Source organism: Crocuta crocuta, unplaced genomic scaffold (assembly GCF_008692635.1).
Source record: "Crocuta crocuta isolate KB4526 unplaced genomic scaffold, BGI_CrCroc_1.0 scaffold231, whole genome shotgun sequence".
Taxonomy (NCBI): domain Eukaryota; kingdom Metazoa; phylum Chordata; class Mammalia; order Carnivora; family Hyaenidae; genus Crocuta; species Crocuta crocuta.
The window spans coordinates 7,505,744-7,527,220 of record NW_027528357.1 but is presented as its reverse complement, the minus strand read 5'-3'; the positions used below and the strand labels follow the sequence as shown (position 1 = coordinate 7,527,220).

General features: G+C 39.8%; 1 protein-coding gene across 1 annotated transcript in view; it reads left to right on the top strand.

Moving 5' to 3' along the window:
- DSG2 (desmoglein 2) overlaps positions 1 to 20,777 on the top strand; it is a 46,219-nt gene extending 25,442 nt beyond the window's left edge. The window contains exons 7-15 of the mRNA XM_077753854.1: positions 571 to 708; positions 826 to 1,014; positions 6,440 to 6,705; positions 7,656 to 7,798; positions 8,049 to 8,276; positions 12,181 to 12,408; positions 14,340 to 14,461; positions 15,604 to 15,942; positions 17,978 to 20,777. Of these exons, the coding sequence (XP_077609980.1) occupies positions 571 to 708; positions 826 to 1,014; positions 6,440 to 6,705; positions 7,656 to 7,798; positions 8,049 to 8,276; positions 12,181 to 12,408; positions 14,340 to 14,461; positions 15,604 to 15,942; positions 17,978 to 19,000 (2,676 nt within the window). The 3' untranslated portion in view covers positions 19,001 to 20,777. The remainder of the gene's footprint in view (positions 1 to 570; positions 709 to 825; positions 1,015 to 6,439; positions 6,706 to 7,655; positions 7,799 to 8,048; positions 8,277 to 12,180; positions 12,409 to 14,339; positions 14,462 to 15,603; positions 15,943 to 17,977) is intronic.
- The last annotated feature ends 700 nt before the right edge of the window (positions 20,778 to 21,477 follow it).

Genomic DNA, 21,477 nt, shown 5'->3' with positions numbered 1-21,477 from the left:
CTTAAACTCCAGCTACACTGGAGCCATCATAAGGGACTGTGTGGAAGATAAGGGCTCACTTTGGAGTAGCGTCTGAGGCGCCCGTCTCTAGGACAAGTTCTCTTAACAATCATATCTCTCAGAATATCTGGACCACGTCAACCACATTTTGTCCTCCCTGGCCAAGTTTTTTGGGGGACTAGGTTTTCCTGGCTTAATTTTTAGCTAAAACCAAAGAAGGAACCAATTCTTATGGTCCCACCATTGCTTCCGTGTAGAGCAAACTACATGTGGAATGGCACTGTTTTGTGCACAGACTATTTTAAGGAAGGACTCATGTTCTGATAATGTCACCAATGGCATATTTACGAATTTGACTACCAGCAACTTCTCTAGACTTTTCTGGCCTTCTAGAAATGCCCTGACAGCAAATACACAGCATCTTCACATGAATACCAGATCATAAAACGTATTTATGAATAAAATATACCATGGTTCCTCCTCTTGATGATGAAGTGAACTAAAACCAGAAGGACAGATTTGGGAGCAATTCACTTGCATCACAGCTGCATATTTTTCATTGCCTTGCAGGAGCACAGCAGCTATACTCTGATGGTAGAAGCAAGAGATGGCAATGGACAAATAACAGATAAACCAGTAAAACAAGCTCAAGTTCAGATTCGTATTTTGGATGTCAACGACAATGTACCTGTAGTCAAAACTGCAATGGTAACTATTATTTTTGTAACAAATGTATCCACATTCTCATAGTTCAGTCCTAACTAAAAATATATCACTTACATTTGTGCTACATTAAAATAAAATTCCTGTGTTTACGTTTTTCAGACTGAAGGGGTGGAAGTTAAAGAAAATCAAGCCAATGTAGAAGTTACACGCATAGAGGTGTCCGATGCGGATGAAATAGGCTCTGATAATTGGTTAGCAAACTTTACGTTCGTATCAGGAAATGAAATGGGTTATTTACGCATAGAAACTGATAATAAAACTAATGAAGGAATCGTGACCCTTATTAAGGTAAGTATTTAGTGTTCAAAATTGGAATGGGAAAAGTTGATTCAGAAGAAGAAACGATTATATTTTGAGCCCCAAACATTTTTTTAATGTTTGTTTATTTCTGAGAGAGACAGAGTGTGAGCAGGGGAGGGGCAGAGAGAGAGAAAGAGAGACCAGAAACCAAAGCAGGCTCCAGGCTCTGAGCTGTTAGCACAGAACCCGACGTGGGGCTTAAACTCAGGAACCGTGAGATCATGACCTGAGCCGAAGTCATACACTCAACTGACTGAGCCACCCAGGCATCCTGAGCCCCAAACATTTAAAAGTGCTTTATGTACTGAATTAACTGACACCACAATTATTTGAGATTGGAGACCTCCTTATTTTCCCGAGGTCTGTAATTAAAGCTGTAATAACTTAAAAAAAGCTCTAATTCAGTTGTCCTCATACTTAAATATGCCTAAGAGTCACCTTATAAACCTACATACCCAAAATGCAGAGTCATGGGCCCCATCATCAGGTCTGATGATTGTAGAGCTGAGGAACTTGCTTTTGTAACAGAAATCCACTTGTGATTCTAAGTAGTATGTGGATCACATTTTGAAACACAGTGATTTAATTTCTTACTTAAATGAATCAATGAAGGAAAAGTAGTCTTATTAAGCATGTGGTCTTATACATTTGAAATTTATTACCCCCACAGAATTTTTCAAACAAAAATTGTAGAATGGATTTTTATGTAATAGAATAAGGAAGAATATCAATGTATTTTTAAATGGCTTATGATAGAATTGCCATATCAGATTTTGAAATAAAATGCAAAGCTACAGCTTTCAAAATACTATTCCATTAAGTCACACACAGACAAAAATTAATTCCAGAAGTTTCTCAACTTTTACAAAAACCTAATATATGAAAGAGTAACAAATCTAACAATAGGAAGAGGAATAATGATAAATATAAAACAGAATAGAGAAAATTAACTTGAATTTTCATGGTAACAATTATGTACACTGTGTATTATATGCACTTAGACTACTGCTTTGTAAAGCAGAAAAAACCAGAATAAAATGACCTCATATTTAATATAATTTTTTTAAGAGAGAGTGAGCCGGGGAAGGGCCAAGGGAAAGAGAGAAAGAATCGTAAGCAGGGTCTGTGCACCAGTGCGGAGCCCGACGTGGAGCTCGATCTCACGACCATGAGGTGAAATCAAGTCAGACACTTAACCGACTCTGCTGCCCAAGCACCCCAAGATTACCTCATGTTTAAAGGGAATGTTATGATTGAGGAAGAAGTGGACAGTGGCATCAGAGATGAAAATAGATTTGCCTGCCTGTATAGAAGTAAGCATACTTCTTAGTCATAGAAGTGAGTACAACCTTGCTAGATGCTTGAGATCAAAAACCAATAATATACATAAGGAGAAACAATTAGTGATGAATGATAGAAGTACTAGAAGTATTCTCACCATACTATGGTGGCACTAAAAGAGATACAATTATTTCTACCAAAGGGGGCATAGCAAAAAAGTGTAAAATTAGTATTAATGTGACAACAGCAGATTGAGAAAATTATAAATTTACTGTCTCAATTGTATAAGAATTGCTTCCAAATTTTAAGAGCAATATTCAGATTCCATTCAAACGAAGTGAGACAGAGAAGATACACAAATAGCAAATACGCACAGGATACTCAACATCATTAGTCATTAGGAAAGATGCAAATTAAAACTACAAGAGATACCACCATGCACCTACCAGAATCAAAAAGACTGATGACACCAACAGTCAGCACAATATACAGAATCTGGACTGGTGGAAACATGAGTGATACAGTTAGTTTTGCAGTTACTTTAACGTTAAACACAGAGTAGTTACTCAATGACCCAAAAATTAAGTACAAGGCATCCATCTACCCAGGAAAAACAAAATCATATATTATGATGATTTGTATGATGCCAGGTGGTATCTACATTTATCATGGAGAGCATTGCATACTACATAGAGTCGTCCATGTTGCACACTTGAGACTAATAAAACATTGTATATCCAGAAAGAAAGAAAGAAATCTATCCATACAAAAACTTCCATGCAAATCTTATAAGCAGCTTTTATTCATAATAGTCAAAAGCTGGTAACAATAAAAATGTCTGTCAGATGGCAAGCAGATAAAATGTCGTATATCCACATAATGGAATAATACTATTGGTTAATAAAAAGGAATGGAGTACTCATGCATGCTACAACACGGATCAATCTCAAATTCATCATACTTTGTGTATGAAGCCAGACATAGGGGGTCCTGGGTGGCTCAGTCGGTTGAGTATCAACGCTTGATTTTGGCCCAGGTCATGATTCCAGGGTCCTGGGATTGAGTCCCTGCATCAGGCTCCATGCTGAGTGTGGAGCCTGCTTAAGATTCTCTCTCCCTAGAGCCTCCTGGGTGGCTCAGTCGGTTAAGTGTCTGACTTCGGCTCAGGTCATGATCTCATAGTTCATGAGTTCCAGCCCTGCTTCAGGCAAGGCTCGGCCTCGGGTGAGTTTGAGCCCTGCTTCTCTCTCTTTCTTTCTTTCTGTCTCTGCCCTGGTGGGATTCTCTCTCTGTCTGCCCCTCGCTCACTTGCATCCTCTCTCTCTCTCTCAAAAAAAAAAAAAAGATTCTCTCTCCTTCTGCCCCTCTTCCCCACTCATGTACTCTTTCTATCAAAAATAAAAAAGAAATTTAAAAAAAGAAACCAGACACAAAATACTACATATTGTATGATTTTATCTATGTGAAATTTCTAGAAAAGCAAACAATGAATATAGAAAGATTAGTGGTTGCTCAGGGTTAGAGATATGAGTGATGATTGACTATAAGCAGGCAAAAAGGAACTTTTTGGGGTGATGGAAATGTTCTAAAACTGGATGGTAGTGACATTTGAAAAACTATACAAGTTTCCTAAAAATCGCCATGTTGTACATTTACAATGGGTGAATTTATTCTCTGTAAATTATACCTCAGTAAAGCTGTGAAAAGGAGAGCAGGTACTATAAACTGTGGAAATACAGATAATATATCATCACATGAGAAAAACCCACAGCTTTGTTAACAAATTAAGAAATACATTTAAAATCTTTAATGCTATTAAAAATAGCAAAAGTAGAAATAGGAAAATATGTTGACAGCTTTAAAAACAGAGGTATTTCCCCTCATGCATTGTTCGCAATGCTGAAATTTTTTTCATTCTCTGTGGAGTATTATGGCTATTTATAACAACCTCCATTAAACAGTTCTTACGGCCTGAGTACCTACTTCATTTTTTTTTAACAATGCTGTGGCCTTCCATGGCCTTTGAATACTAATGACATCTGGCTGGAATATTTTTCATTTTATTTTATTTTTAGAGAGAGAGTGAGCAAGGGAGAGGGACAGAAGGAGAAAGAATCTTTTTTTTTAATGTTTTATTTATTTTCTTAGGAGGGGGCGGGAGCAGAGAGAGAATCCCAAGCAGGCTCCACAATGTCAGCACAGAGCCTGATTTGGGGCTCGATCCCACAAACAACAAGATCATGTTCTGAGCCGAAATCAAGAGTCGGACACCTTCTGAGCCACTCAGGTGCCCCAAGAGAGATAATCTTAAAAAGGGCCCATGTTTAGCAGGGAGCCTGACTGAGGGCTCCATCCCACAACTCTGAGATCACGACCTGAGCTGAGATTAAAAGTCGGACACTCAACCAACTGAGTCACCCAGGCGGCCCCAGCTGGAATATTTTATTTCTCATCCAGCATACATCAGGCCATCAAAACTAGCCTGTCTAGTCCAAGAGCAAATTAAAAAGAAAATAACTTTCACAAGGATTCTACGATCACAAAGAGTGTATTTTTCTCTAGTCATTTTCTGTTGAGTCCTTGTCTCAACACCATAGTGGCCCATTTTAAAAAAAGGCCAAAAATTGTTACTCATCCAGAATCCTGCAGAGAGGAAAACAGATTTCTTAATAAATCATCAAAAAACAAATTGAACAGTTTTGCAGTAATTCCTATAAACACATGTAATACATTTAATGTTATATTAAAGAAACAAGCAAAATGGCCCACGCATCTAAATGGTCAGGATCACTAGAAATAAAAGTTGACAGGACTTAAATAAACTTTGACTAGGTATTTCTTTTAGTAGTGAGCTATAACTCAACAGAGGAAAAATAATTTGTGCAAAAATGTTCAGAGGAGTATTAATTATATTAAAAATTATATATAGTCCAAATGCCTAATAATCAAATGGCTAAGTAAATTAGGTGTATCTAAATAGCAGCATACTATACAAATACTTATAAAAAGAAAATGGGCAAATTGGAACATAAAATATGTATTCAGTGATAAACTGACTTTATCCAATGTACTTTATAATTTGCACAATTCATAAAGAACATGATATTTGGAGGAAGGTTAATCTTTTACGGCATTAATAGCAAACCAGGTCTTAATACAAATTATGCTAAAAAGGCAGGGGTGGAAAGGTTGTTTAAATAAATTTGAAAACTTGTGGGTTTAGCAAAATTAAATCAGGAGGTCTCAGCTTTTTGGTCTGCTAATGTGCAGTGAACTCGGGGGACAGCTGGGAGTACTACACCTAGGCACCCCTTTTCCCCCAAAACAAACCCATAGAACACATTTTAAGGAATATTATATCACATGTCTATTAACTTTTTCAGTCAAAAAAATGACTTCAGATTGGTGTGTGTGTGTGTGTGTGTGTATTTTAAATAATTTGGATTTTTGAGGCACCTGGGTGGCTCAGTCAGTTGAGCATCCAACTTCTGCGCTGGCCATGATCATACAGTTTGTGAATTTGAGCCTTGCGTCAGGCTCACTGCTGTCAGTGACATCGCATTTCAGATCTTCTGTCCCACTCTCTTTCTGCCCCTCCCCCCCCTAAAAAATGAATAAATATTTTTTAAAAATTCTAATAAATAATTTGGACTTAAAAAAATAAATTGGGGATGCTCCCTAATCATCCTTAACATTTATGAATTTCCAAAATGACAGATGTTTTGGGGCGCCTGGGTGGCTTAGTCGGTTAAGCGTCCGACTTTCGCTTAGGTCATGATCTCGCGGTTCGTGGGTTCGAGCTCCGCGTCGGGCTCTGTGCTGACTGCCAGCTCAGAGCCTGGAGCCTGTTTCAGAGTCTGTGACTCCCTCTCTCTCTCTAACCCTCCCCTGCTCACGCTGTCTCTCTCTCTCTCTCTCTCCTAGAAATAAATAAAACATTAAAAAAAATTTTTTTTTAAAATGACAGATGTTTTCATTGCTTGGTATCAATATGAGTTAGACCACTGAGTGCTGATTATTCCCCATATGTTACATTGTTACATCTAACATTAAAACTGCATGTGTGTGTTTGTGTGTGTATTCTAGTTGTTTTTTCTTTTAAAGGAATTCCCTTTGATTTTTGCCTTCCCAGGAATTAGATTATGAAGAAATGAAGAGTCTCGATTTCAGCATTATTGTCACTAACAAAGCAGCTTTTCACAAATCAGTTAAGATTCAACATAAGCCTACACCCATTCCCATCAAAATAAAGGTGAAAAATGTGCAAGAAGGCATTCATTTTAAACATAACACAATCTCCGTTCATGTTAGTGAGAGCATGGATAAATCAAGCCAAAGCCAAGTAATTGGCAAATTCCAAGCTTTTGACGAAGACACTGGACAGGTAGCTCACGTAAGGTAAGAGATAGTGCTGCATATATTTCCTTATTTTAAATTACTTTAAATGCCGGTCTTCAAAAACTCATAATGAAATTTGAACCCTTCATTCCTTCTCTCCCAGCATTATAATTCCCCAAAGGTCTAGAGATTGAATTTTCTAGAATTGTACCTGCAACTGAGAAGCAGGGAGAAATTTCCCCCCAGGCCACCTTCCCTCCACCAACTGAGTGTGAGGCAGAGGCTGGCCGGGTCCTTCACCTCAAAGTAATTCTGGCTAGAAAAAGCTAAAATGCAACAAAGAGAAAGCTCAGAAAGAAACTTACTGTCTTATTCTGTATAAATCTGTCTTACATCCTGAAAGAGTTTAGAGGTAAAAAAGTAGCAAATAAATTTTCTCCACCAGTCTTGTTGGGTAACTAAGTCATTCTCCAAAGGTTTACCCCCCAGAAAAGCTATAGGACAGACTATAGAGCAACTCAAACTTCCTGAGTTTGTAGGCAATAATTGGTCGCCCTTGCGTATATGTCTTGGGTATCTTACAGAAATACAGAAGGTTCCAGATAAATGTGATACACAGTAAAGAGTAAAGAGAGGTCAGGGCACTGGATGGCTCAGTCGTTTAAGCATCCAAGTTTGGCTCAGGTTATAATCTCAAGGTTTGTGAGTTCGAGCCCCACGTCAGACTCTGTGCTGATATCGCAGAGCCTGGAGCCTACTTCGTATTCTGTATCTCCCTCTCTCTGCCCTTTACCTAATATCTCTCTCTCTCTCAAAATAAGTAAATAAACATTTAAAAAATGGATAAAGGGGGCTTTTAGGACAGTTTCAAAAAATTAAAAACATTTCAAACTAATGCCTGTAACAAGAACATAGATAATGAACCAAAAGTTAAGCTTGAAAGAGTTGTAGATATTAGAGGTTATGTTTATCCAAAAGTGAAAATTAATTTTATGTTTGTGTTGTAACAGATATGCCAAATTGGAAGATATAGACAACTGGATCTCTGTGGATTCTGTTACATCTGAAATTAGACTTGTAAAAATTCCCGATTTTGAATCCAGATATGTCCGAAATGGTACATATACTGCAAAGATTTTGGCGATATCAGATAGTAAGTTATTAAATATATATTTTTCTTGGTTATAGATAACCAAATCTCTCCAATGGACACACTTTCACATTTCTACTTATATAGTGGGTTAAAAACCATGACTTGATCTGAGTATGAAAACACATCTAGGATAGAAAGTGCCGTAATTTGTTAGTACCTTCTTCTCACCAAATCGGAAAGGTAATTCCAACTCTGTCCATTGTCAGCAGTAGAGGCAGCATATACATATTTCTTCTTTATTATTTTTAAGGTTATCCAAGAAAAACTATCACTGGCACCATTGTTATCACAGTGGCTGACATCAATGACAATTGCCCCACACTGGTTGACCCAGTGCAGAGTGTCTGTGAGGACATGCAGTACGTGAATGTGACCGCAGAGGACTTGGATGGATACCAGAACAGTGAGCCTTTCAGTTTCTCCATCATCGACAAACCATCTGGGATGGCAGAAAAATGGCAAATAGTGCACCAAGAAAGTAAGCAAAATCATTGGGCTACATATTTAAATATTACACATGATAGAAATCTAAAATCTTTATAATATAGGCTGTGCTTTATTTTTCATAAATTTTATTCCCAGTACAGTTTTTTACAGAAGTTTATAAGATGAGGTTCTGAAGCTCAGGTATAGTGTCTTTCGGCAGCTCGTAGTTAATACCTGATTTGGAATAGTAGAAGAGGGAGAGAAGAAAAATAACCTGATGTCTTAAAGATAACTAGATATTCCCTAAATTGCTCTTGAAGTACTTGTTTTGTCTCATAAGCTGAGGAGTACCTTGCCTGTCTAGGCACAGCAATCAGATAGATATCTTCCAAAATCTTAAGCTATGGTAACAATTCCACCAAAATAATAACTTATGAATCACTTACATGCACGCGGCATTTTGCTGGCCCTCCATATGCCTTATCTCATTCAGTCCTTTAATCTAAACATTATTCCCTGATCACAGCTGAGGAACCTTGACCTAACTAGAATTAAGCTGGTAAGTGATGGACACAAGATAAAGAAGGGCCTATCTGACCCTCACCCCGTTCCAGATGGCCATGTGCATATATCCATATCTTGGACAAAGCATCCTATTGACATGAGCTTTGGGGTGTTATTCAGGGTGGTTTTGAATGCCAAAAATTATCCAGAAGACTATTTTGTTTTAAACAATTAGTGTTCCTTTTAGAAAAGTTTCAAATATAATACCCAAGCTTTTCTTAATTTACAGGTTTATTGCTATTTTAAATCTAACCAATTTTTACAGTCGTTTTAAGAGGCTTTGAATAACGTTTGGTCCAATTTCCAGAGTAAACACCTTCAACATCTCAAACTACATTTATAAATTAAGTATATTCAGTTTTTTTCCTATGTATTTCAGTGATCTGAATTAACAAATAAGATGCATTATCTCACTTCATATGATCTGTATGCTCTAAAAATCCAAAAAATTTGACTTATATATACACTAAACCTGAAATCCTCTTCAGTGGTTCAATACAGAATAAACCAGTGATGTTTCAACCTACAGGTACAAGGCCATGACTGTAACATAATCACACACTTTAAATTGAAGCTACAAAACTGTTGCATTAATAGGGCTAATTTTCCAAACAATATAAAGACACAGTAACAAACACTAATAATTTCCATATCATACAAAAATATTAAAACTATGTCTTCAAATTGCTTTAATATTCAGTACTTAATTCTAAATCTTCTTAGGGTTTATATATTCACTGGCAAAAGACAGTTATGCTCTCGGTTAACTAAATTTGCCTCCCTCTAAGGATGAAGTACTTGTTTAATCAGTCACCATCCTGATTAGTTGGTGCTCCTTAAGATCAAGTGTTCAGCTAGCGTGAGCCCTGGGTGGCAGACATCCAGATGATTCCTCTTATGGTCATTAAGTCACAGCCTTCAAACTTGAAAAGTGGTTGGTCTCCTTATTCACAGTGTCTAATTCTGTATGCACAAAAGTCTGGGACTCCCACCTAAGGCCAAATGCTTGATTGGAGCTGGCCTTTCTGAGACTAAGATGTGTAAATGTGTTTTGCATTGAACTTGCTGGGTTTCCAAGTCTTACTTATTTTATTTAAGAAACTCATGTTGTTTGGGAGATACCAGTCACTGTCCTAAACACTTGACAAATGTTAACCTAGAAGTTTGCAACAGATAAAGTGTGTTCACAGATGAAGAAACAAGGGCACAGAGAGTTTTATTAACATTCTCAAGGTCACAGTTAAGAGCTGGAACTAGAATTTAAACCCAAGTAGTCTGGCTCTGGATATGTAAATGAATTTTTTATCTAAATATCAAGATGTTTGAATTTGATGGGTCCTTGAATTTTTTGTAGTCTTAGGAACACGAAAGTCTCAAGGGTATGCATGTTGGAATGTTGTAAGAGGAAGTCACTGAGATTTATACTTCATATATGTAGACAGTTTAGAGAGAGAGAATTCTGTAAATCAAACTTTCTTCTCCTCGATTACACAGTAAGGTGATTGGTGAGCTGTCATGATAATAAATAGTACCTATTTTTACTTATTTGGGAAAACTTTAAAGCACAGAAAATTCCAGAGACCAATATGGCAACATCTTTGTACCTAGCACCTAGAATGAAAAGAATATTAATAATTTCTCATATTTGAATAAGACCTCTTTTATTACAATGACAGATAAAACAGAAGTCCTCTTTTCCTCCCCTCTCAACTTGCCCCCTCAAAGCCAATCACAAATTTAATTATATTCTTCCAGGCCAAGTCTTCATGGATATTTTTCCTTGAGTTCAATTTCCTTTAAATGATTAGATGCTTTTTTCACTTCTCCAAAGCTTTGAGGATGACTTAATAAGTATATTCTATCTATGCAGATCAAATCCCATAAAATTTAGACCTTAAAATGAAGAGAGGCTGTTTCTTACTTCCAAAAATAAATAATTAAAACACAACAAAAGTTAAACATTTCATTATCTTTGTATTCAATCAGGTTCACATCTCTTGCAAGTATATTCTTTTTAAATAAATGTTATGAGGATGTCAGGACAACTTTTAAGCCCTTCTAACTGATCGTTATTTTTACTCATGTGAAAACCGGTCATTATTTTTATTCATATGAAAGCAACGTTTGAAAATAATCATTAGTCACATTTAAAAGAAACAACAAAAGGTCATTCAGACAACACTTTTTGTGCCATGTTCTTGAGAAAAATTAATCCAGCCATGAGGAAATAATCAGACAAATTCAAACTGAGGAACATCCTTTGAAATAAATGATCTTCAAAACTGTCTGGGTCTTGAAGGCCAAAAAAAGGATGGAACTGATCTAGATTATTCATAGAAATTAGAGTGATAACTAAAGGCAAATTTATAATTCTTGATTAAATCCAGGATGAAGGGGGGGAAAAAAACAACAGAGAGAACGAGAACTATCAAGGGCATTATTACAGTTGATGTGTACAGTTGATGTGATTATACAGTATTGATGTGTATCATAATGTCTGTGACTTACTTTCAAATACCGTAGGAAAAAAGTGTCTGGAACAAGTATTTTTATAAAAATGTAAACAAGTCACCAAGGCTATATTGATGTTTTTTGTAATATTCTTAGAATTTTTCTGTAGGTTTGAAATTTGTCAGAATTTTAGATATATAGTGATACAGTGTCAGAAATAAAAAGGAAGGAACTGCATGAAACGAGACTGGCCCATTGCTGAAAATTATTAAAGCTGCAGATGGGCACCAATCAGGGTTAACTATGCTCTTCTATTTTTATTGTCTGTTCAATAATTGATAGTTGATAAAGATTTTTTAAGAAATGATAAAATAAAGGTCTTTTAACAGAAGTGTCATTGAACTTTTAACTTATCTGTTACTGTATTCCCAGTACATAGAACAGTTCCTAGCATTGAGTAGACATCACACACATTTGTGTGAAACTAATCATGAAAAGAAGGTGTATCCAAACCTAATCATTTGCTATTGACCTTACTCTTGGAGCTATCTGGACTAATTTTAACAAGCACTCAGTGTGAATTCAATAGAAAAGTTAGACAATGGGGCTCCTAGGTGGCTCAGTCAGTTGAGTGTCCAGTTTCGGCTCAGGTCATGATCTCATCATTCGTGAGTTCAAGCACACACTGGGCTCCGTGCTCATAGTGTAGAGCCTGTTTGGAATTCTCTCTCTGCCCCTCCCCACTCATGCTTTCTCTCTCTCCCAAAAGAAATAAACTTGAAATTTTTAAAAATTTTTATAAAAAGGAAAAGCTAAGCAAGAATAAAGCTTCTAACTGGAGCTAAATATTATTAGCAGTTAAAGACTGTTTCTGTCATTTAATCTCCCCCTTTCCTTGATAATCACTCATTTCCCTTTCCTCTTGTCTCCTACCCTTGTAGGCACCAGTGTGTTACTGCAACAAAAGGAGCAAAAGCTCGGGAGAAGCGAAATTCAGTTCCTGATTTCAGATAGTCAGGGCTTCAGTTGCCCTGAGAAGCAGGTCCTTACACTGACAGTTTGTAAGTGTCTGGACGGCAGCAATTGTGTGGAAGGTCTGCATGACCCCTACGTGGGCCTTGGACCCGCAGCAATTGCGCTGATAATTTTTGCCCTTCTGCTGTTGCTACGTAAGTATTTTGAAAGCCACTCTTTAGTTCCTCTAGTAATGTCGATGCACTCCCAGTGTTCTGTTACTGGGAGTAGTAGTCATTGATTTCCTTACAGGAATCCTTTAACCACACTAGAACACTTTTGAGAGTGATTAGGAGAACAATACATGATCATTGACAAGTTCACCATAGGTTATTCTAGAGCTCTTCAGAATTTTGTTTAATTAAAGTGAATTTATGTTTTATAAAAACATCATTTCCTGATTTAAATAGACAGGCTTGTTGGTGATAAGCTCTGTGAATGAGGATTATTGTCTGTTCTTCCTCACCCAGTGCTTAGAACAGTGCCTTGCTCATGGTAGGCTCTCAGAAAAGATTTGTTGTGTGAACTTGGATTATGGATACAAAGGTTATTTTGCAAACCCATCTTATTCCCACAAGTTCTTGCTTTCCACATTCAGCTTGTCAGGGCTCAACCTCCTTATGCCCTCTGCTTGGCTTGCCCCTTCACCCGCGCCAACAGTAGCCAGAGCCTCTGAGCACTTCTGTGCTTCCCTACAGTGACAACCAGTCCTGCCTTCCCTGCGCGACCTCCAAAGACCTCGGGTTTCCCTTCCCGAGAGAACAAAGTACTGCAGCCTGGGGTCGTGTGGAATACCACTCCTCTTGGCCACTGAGCAAGGGCAGACCTCCAAGGTCTGAAATGCCACCTCCGAGGCAGCCTCAGCGATCTCAGTGATGCGGGAGGAGCTTGTCAAAGCCAGTAGTAGGTGTGCAATTGAATGCACAGCACTCAACAGTTTACAGTCTGCTTTTTTTTATACCATCGTCTCTGTTTTATGGCTAAAAATAAAGACGTGTACCGAGAAGTGACTTGTCTCAGCTCACCAGTCTGCAGGTGGGTCCTAGAGCTGGGACGACATCCTTTACCCAGAGACCCCTTGCACTGCCTTCTCGTCTCAGAACCCCCCAGGGCCAAAGGTGGTGCTTGGTGCATGGTGGACACTTGATAAGCATTTGTTAAATATGTTGAAACTATTGCGGTGCCACTGGCTAATTTCAATTTTTTTTTGTTTTTGTTTTTGTTTTTGTTTTTACCAACGGTGGCTGTATTTATAGAGCTGTCAACTATTTAACACAAAAAGGAATCTAGGAAGTAGTCAGTTCATCATTGGAAGCTGCCAGATGGAAATGGCAATAAAAACTAATTTGAGAGGGACTGCTTAAAAGTGTAGTTAATTCTTTACGACATTGATCAAGAAGAAAACATTGGCTTTCACTTCTTCCCTGAAGCAGGATAAAATTTAAGAAGGGAGCTCTGAAATTTTACTGAATTCTAAATAAAGTGTTATATATATTTTAAGAGTTTTTAATGTAGAGTCATTTTAGAAAGTAATACACAGGTAATTCAAATGTTAATTTGAACCTCAGTGAGTCATGCCTTATGCTGAATTCTACTCGAGGATAAAGTGGTAAGGTATTATAGAAGTTCCAGTGTTCTAGAATGTTTGAACATATTGAAATGTTCCTACCCCTAGGAGTTCTTGATCTTTTTAACAGATACATATTTTGGGGGGGGATAGTGGATTTTCCCATATTTAAAACTTGGTTTAAAAGAACAACAAAATATTTAAGTCTTTAAATTGGTTTTGATGATTCATATGCTATCAAATCCAGACTTGGCCTGCAGCCCAGCAACAATACATGGTGGCCTTTTGATGAATGAGGGCTCTAAATTTATAAGACCTCCTCATCCTGCCGTTACACCTTGGTACAAGCTTGTCTTGGGGACTTTGGATCAGAGTGAAGAAAAGAAAAATGCAAAACAAGGCTGTGCATAAGTGAAGACTAAACTCTAAGAACGATATGCAAATTCTAAAATTAGGAAGATAAATTTAGAAATGTGTGGAGACTAACCTTCTCCTGACTCCCATTTTGTTTCTGTCCAGTTGTACCACTTTTACTGCTGATGTGCCAGTGTGGAGATGGCGCCAAAGGCTTCACCCCCATTCCTGGCACTATAGAGATGCTGCATCCTTGGAATAACGAAGGGGCACCACCTGAAGACAAGGTCAGGTGATCAGATGTCAGTGGAACATGTCTTCTTTTCTGATTTTAAAGGGCCCTTGGGAAGTGTTTCTAACATTTTAAGTCATGAGAGAGTAGGGTAGCCATTATGGATTTCATTCACAGGTCTTTGATGATTCAAAGGGTTCAAATGACAATATATTTTGTGCTCATTGCCAGGGCAGAGTTGAAGTGGTTTTGCTCTACTGTGATAGGTCCTTTGTTATAGAAAATTAGAAAAAGGGTCAAGTCAGGTAGTGACATAAGGAACGAAGGATGTGCTTCTCCATTTCTGTTCCCTTCTGCATCCCTTCAATACATAGGGTTGCAGAGGTAAACCCACCCCACCCCCTGTGACAGTCATAAAATGTTGCAAAATCCCCTCTCCCGTGGTCTCTTCCAATTTCACCCCGGGTCTCTCATTACCATCTGCAATAAGCATCTTGTTCAATAGGATATTATTTAGCATCAAGTGTCAGAGAACTCAGAAAAACAGGGCCGTAAATATAAATGTGAGCAGTCTAGGACCAACATGATGATTCCTGTACGACATGGCTCCAGGTGCCTCCTTTCTTGTCACTCCTGCATGAATGAGAGTTCCATTCCCATATGGCCTTCATGCTCCAGACACTAGCTGCTGCCCCCACATTTCCAACAAGCTGATAAAAGAACTCCTCTTGAAAAATACTTCCCAAAAGTTGCATACCCCCTTTCTGCTTGAAGTCATATTAACCTCAACTTAGTCAGGTCGCTATTCCTGGTAGCAGTGGAGGCTTGGAAATACAGTCTTTATTTGAAACAGCCATGTATGTCTCCAGCTAGAAATATATATATATATACATACAAATATATATACATACATACATNAAAGTGGAAATGCCATTGATGCCCAAAGAGTAAATGAGCCAAGAATATATTTAAATAATGTTTGTTTTCTCCTTGGGCTGTAATCAGCTAACAAAACGAGAAGGTGGAGTGGAGACCTTCAGAACACTCAAATAGAAGTTATTAAAGCCAAGATAGTTTTCCTGATTTGCCTCTGTGGAAATAGCTTATTCCTTTGATAGGCTCACGTTGCTCAGATCCTCTTACCAACCGTACTGACCCGCCAGCCTTCTCAGGTCTCAGTTGTATTTGCTTTCACAGGTGGTGCCATTGCTTCTCACAGGAGATCATGGAGAGAGTGTGGCAGTAGGCAGCGGAGTGGGAGCAGGTATGACAACCAAAGAGACCATCGTGAAAGCAAACAGCTCTGCGTCCTTCGCCAAAGGGCAACATGAGATGTGTGAGATGGACGGAAGATGGGAGGAACACAGAAACCTTATTTCTGTTGGAGCTACCCAAGTGACAGGGACAACAGGAGCCAGCATAGGTGTCGAAACTTTAAGGAGCACAAGAGTCATGGGGTCTTCCAGAGACGTGGCCGGAACTCAAGCAGCTGCTGCTGCAGTGAGCGAGGAATTCTTAGGAAATTATTTCACTGAGGTAAGGGTTGGTTTTTATATATGCTGGGTAGGGGGTGGGACATTTAGAGGTGCGGTATTATTAGGGTAATCATTGCCTTGGATCCAAATAGGACTTTGTCAACTTTTAAGAGACGGCTTCTAGGCTGTGAGGAAAGAGATGTGGCCCGTTACACCAGTTAGCTCGATGACGCAGTGATGACGAATGACGCCACAATCTGACTTCCGGCAGAGGCTTATTTCTCACATTCGTGTCTTGGCCAGTTGACACAGCTCTGTTGTCTTCCCTCCACGCTTGTGCCGAGAGAGCAGACTGCACCAGGGTGCCCGCTGGGTGCCCTCCTTGGGAAGCAGGCGAGAGTCACGCAGAACCAGGCAATGACAGACTCCTAAACCGGCTGCCTTTTTTTGTGCTCACATGTCATTGGTCAGAGCGAGTCACATGACCAAACCAGATGTCAGTGGGTCAGAAAGTGCATTAACTCTGCAGGAGCACACTTGACAAGGATGGAGCCCGCCAGGCGCAGAGGGAATATGTGGCCTAAAAAATCAGTTTATTATGTCCATTTAAATGTTGCCTACGTAGCTTCACTATTGAGGCAGTTTGCAAAAAAATTAAGAGGAAAATTGCCGGAAAGATGATGGGGTGCATTCAGAAAGCTGATGTCTAGAATTAGGAATTAGAAGCAGGGCTGGGAGGGGCACCTGGGTGTGTCAGTCGGTTATGCATCTGACTCTTGATGTCCGCTCAGGTCATAATCTCACAGTTCATGAGTTCAAGCCCCACATTGGGCTCTACGCTGATAATGTGGGGCCTGCTTGGGATTCTGTCTCTCCCCCCCTCTGCTCCTCCTCTGCTCACTCTCTAAATCTCTCTCTCAAAATAAATAAATAAACATTTAAAATTCTGTATTTAAAGAGAGAGAGAGAGAAGGAAGGTTGGGTACCCTTCTTGAGAACAAGGTCCCTGTACCCCACAAGGAATGGGCAGAGTGTTGACTGAGACAGAGCATCTGAAGGACACCTGAGACAAGGAAGAGATGGGCTTCTATGAGGCCTGTTTATTTCTGTCCCCTCTCTGCGTGGTTGCAGATTACGGGGGTGCTTTCCCGCTTCCTGTCTCCCTCCGCCCTCCCTTCTCTCAGGTCATCTGCCCACCCTATCAGCTTGTCAGGGAGACGGTGATGCAGTCAGGGTCGAGGAAATCTGCTTCTCCTCGTCCCCTTGTCTCACTGCCAAACTCTGTTGGTTTCATTTGCTGGTCTCCCCTCGCCACTCATCCTGCTCAAGTCGGTCTTCGTGGTGTATGTATGTGAGCAGTTTTTAATTCAGAAATCATTTCAAACTTTCCAGAAAATTTCCAAGAACAGTAGAAATTTTGAACTTCTGTATATTCTTAACCCAGATGATTAACCCTTTCCCACATTTGCTGTTTGCTTTCCTGTTCTCTCTTTCCCTCCCTCCCTCCATCCCCCTCACTCTCCCTCACACACATATTTTCTGACATAGTACGACAAAAAAATTTGAGGTTTAACAGTGACATAGGCCATATTTTGATTTTGCCAATTATCACAATAATGCCATTTATAGCCATTGTGTTTCCTGTCCAAGATCCCATCCAGAAGTCCTGGCTTTCTTATCTTTCACAATATGAATATTTTTTTAAGAATACAGGCCAGTTGTGTCGTAAGATGCCCAATTTGTGTTTCTCTGATGTTTTCCTGTAATTAGACTCAGGCTATGCTTTTGGGGCAGGGATATAGTCTCATTCTTTTTTTTTTTTTTTAATGTTTTATTTATTTCAGAGAGAGAGAGAGACAGCATGAGCAGGGGAGGGTCAGAGAGAGGGAGACACAGAATCCAAAACAGGCTCCAGGCTCTGAGCTGGCTGTCAGCACAGAGCCTGTCATGGGATTGAAACACACAAACTGTGAGATCATAACCTGAGCCGAAGTCAGACGCTTAACCAACTGAGCCACCCAGGCGCCCCTATTGTCTCATTCTTAAGTGAAGTTGTGCCTCACTAATTTGTGCCTCTGTTTTTCTTTCTGTTTTAGAAAGCTGCCTCTTTTGCTGAGGAAGATGACATTCACATAGCCAAAGATTGCCTTCTGGTTTATTCTCAGGAAGACACTGAATCTCTACACGGCTCCATCGGCTGTTGCAGTTTTATTGAAGGAGAACTAGATGATCACTTTCTAGATGACTTAGGGCTTAAATTCAGGACACTAGCTGAAGTTTGCATGGGTCAAAAGATAGACATGGATGTGGAAATTGAGCAGAGGCAAAAACCCGTGGGAGAATCAAGCATGAAGGCAGCTTCACATTCATTCAGTGAGAAAACTAGGATTAATGCAAAGAATGCCTACTCCTCTGCCAGTAGCTTTCAAGTTCCTAAACCTTCGCATGAAGCAAATGCAGAGAGAGTAACTCAGGAAATAGTCACTGAAAGGTCTGTATCTTCTAGACAGGGTCAGCAGGTAGCCACACTGCTCCCTGATCCTTTGGCTTCTGGTAATGTTGTAGTGACAGAAACTTCCTATGCCACAGGCTCCACGATGCCAGCAAGCACCGTGATCCTGGGGCCGGGACAGCCACAGGCCCTCATTGTGACAGAGCGGGTGTACGCGCCAGCCCCTCCCTTGGTAGACCAGCACTATGCTGGTGACGGTGACGTCGTGGTTACCGAGAGAATAATACAGCCTAACGGGGGCATCCCTGGTCCCCTGGAAGGCACCCAGCTTCTGCCAGATGCACACTATGTGATGGTGAGGGAGAGAGAGAGCTTCCTAGCCCCCAGCCCAGGCGTGCAGCCCACTCTGGCCGTGCCTGGTGTGGCAGCAGGACAGAAAGTGACAGTGACAGAAAGAGTGCGAACAGCTGCCCCCACCTTGCAATCCAGTTACCAGATTCCTGCCGAAACCTCTGCGATGACCAGAAAGACAGAGGTTTCTGGAGCCAGAGGGCCCGGCCCTCTGCCAAATTTCAGTTCAGAGGAGTCTGGTCATTCTAATTCTACCATAACCACTTCTTCCACCAGACTCACTAAGCACAGCGTCGTGCAGCATTCTTACTCCTAAACTGCCGTCTGGCCCCAAGCTTAGCTGCCAGGGACTGACCTCATGTTTCCAGCGGGCCTCTCTTTGGATGAGCCTCCAGACGTGAGAGACAGACACGCGGGGCTTGGACCTTTTCTCAGTCACTAACACACAGCCGACGTCGCTGTCCCAGCCTCCAAGTGTGTCCTTCACAAACGCTTCAGGGTTCGCTGGGGGCATAACGATGAGGCAGTGTCTTAAGTGCCTTTTAGTGAGTTATGGCCGGACGGTGTTCACCAAGTTAAATAGAGAGTGGGTTGGCCCATAAGAGTTTGCCAAACTGACACAGAGTGCCCAGTGCGCCAGCTCTACGGGCGAGCCATCCCTGAAACTGACAGGGCGTCTTCACATTCTGCGTTCACGGCCAACATCGCTGTGCTGTATTCCACGCTGTACTGCACCTGCCACAATATCCACACGGTTATCCAAAAACATGCATGCGGTCTGGACAACCGGTTTTGCTTGTTTCTTTCAGGTGAGGAGCCTGGCCTTTTAATCTGTTAGGTTGACCAAATTATGGAACCTTGGCATGATAAAGAACACACGTTATAGATTTCCATGCGTGTGTGTGGTAGGACTTTAAAAAATAGCATTATAGCTTCCCTTTGCCTCCCCAAACTCATGAAAATGATGAACACTTCAACTTCACTTGAATAATCCCAGGAAAACTTCATAAATATAAAATCGCTTTATTTTTTATAGTAGTAATATACTACTTTCTAAAAACTCAAGATACATTATCTTCTAATTTTGTACAGCTAAATTAGCCACTGGACTGGATTCTCCACTGTGAGACGCACCTGCTTGTGTGATTGCTATTTATCCTCAGTGCATAACACGAGTGCCAAATAAGTATTTGTGAAATTAAACCAAATTTTGGAAACCATTCTCTTTTATTTATAATTGCAAAAAAAATACTGAAAAACCCTATGTTATCAGTAATTATGAGTTTGAGATTATGATTTTATTCTACATCCCAAAGTCACTGACTGACCGACCAATCATAACTACATGAATGTTACTCAGTTGAAGAAAACCTGAATTTGTACGATATCCTGGCCTTTCACTGTGAAAAGTTATTTGGGTATTTTGGCCTGTAAGCAGATTGTGTTTTCATTGCTCCTTGAAGAAATAGGACATTTAAAGTTTCAACGTTTATGTCTGCCTATCAATAGCCATTTATGTAAATGCTTCCCACAACAAAAAATTTTCATAATTTTAAATACTGTAATTTTGTGATTTTTCAAGACATTTTGCTAGGGAAATGAATCTTTAAAGATTCTTTTTTCAGAAGTATTTTTGACTTGAATTGTGTTAAGACTGACATGTTTTACTCCTACTGACTGACTGTCTATGGGTAAAAGGCAAATGTTTTTAAATATCATAAGTCTGTAGCCAAGGTGAAGGTCGATCTTCCATGATCTAAATTTTTTACTCTCTTCGTAGTAATTGCTGATTTTTTTCATTGTAGACTCAGTAGTTATATTTTGCCACGTGCACAACAGGCACATCACTGCTCTGTGAGCTGTAAATGTGACCTGTGTACTTCACACAAACCAAAGTTGGTCTTAACCGTCCTCCTTGGACAGACCCGGAAAACCTAACCTGCCTCTTATATGTAACATAATCACATTTTCTAAATGGTTTTTTGTACCTGAAACGATGATTTGTATGAGGTCTTACATTTGTTCCTCAGGAGATTATATTTGTAGGTGTTTCATCGTAAAATATTTAAATAAAAAGATGGCCTTTAGAGCAACTCTTTTCCATAGCTTTTTATTGTCCCATCATATTTTACAAGGACCGTAGTTGTGCGTTAAAGGAGACAGCACCCAAAAGAAAGTGTTTGTTCGACTTTGCACTTGAAGTAGCACTGCTTACACTCAACTCAGCCAGCCTCTTTAAAAGAGCATCATCTCCAGAAGGCCCACATAAATTTTAATTTCAGGCGTATTTTAGTGTAAATATGTCCCATAGTAGGGGCGCCTGGGTGGCTCAGTCGGTTAGGCGTCTGACTTGAGCTCAGGTCATGATCTCACAGTTCGTGGTTCGAGCCCTGTGTCGGCCTCTGTGCTGACAGCTAGCTCAGAGCCTGGAGCCTGTTTCAGATTCTGTGTCTCCCTCTCTCTCTGACTCTCCCCTACTCATGCTGTCTCTCTCTCTCAGAAAGAATTAAAACATTAAAAAAATGTATTTTGAAAAATGATCTGTTGTTTATCTGAAATTCAAATTTAGCGTTAGTGTCTGTATCTCTGTTTGCCCAGTCTGGCAACCTTGTTCCTAAGGGACTGGAGTTTGCTCTCTGCCCACAAAGCGACACTGGAGTAAGCTGCTGGGTTCAGCCACAGAAAGCTTGCACATCAAACCCAATCATTCAATGAATGTTAAAAAGCTGTTTTAGTTACTTGTTACAGTTGACAAGGGAAATGATTAGAGTTTCTGCCCACACTATAATTTCA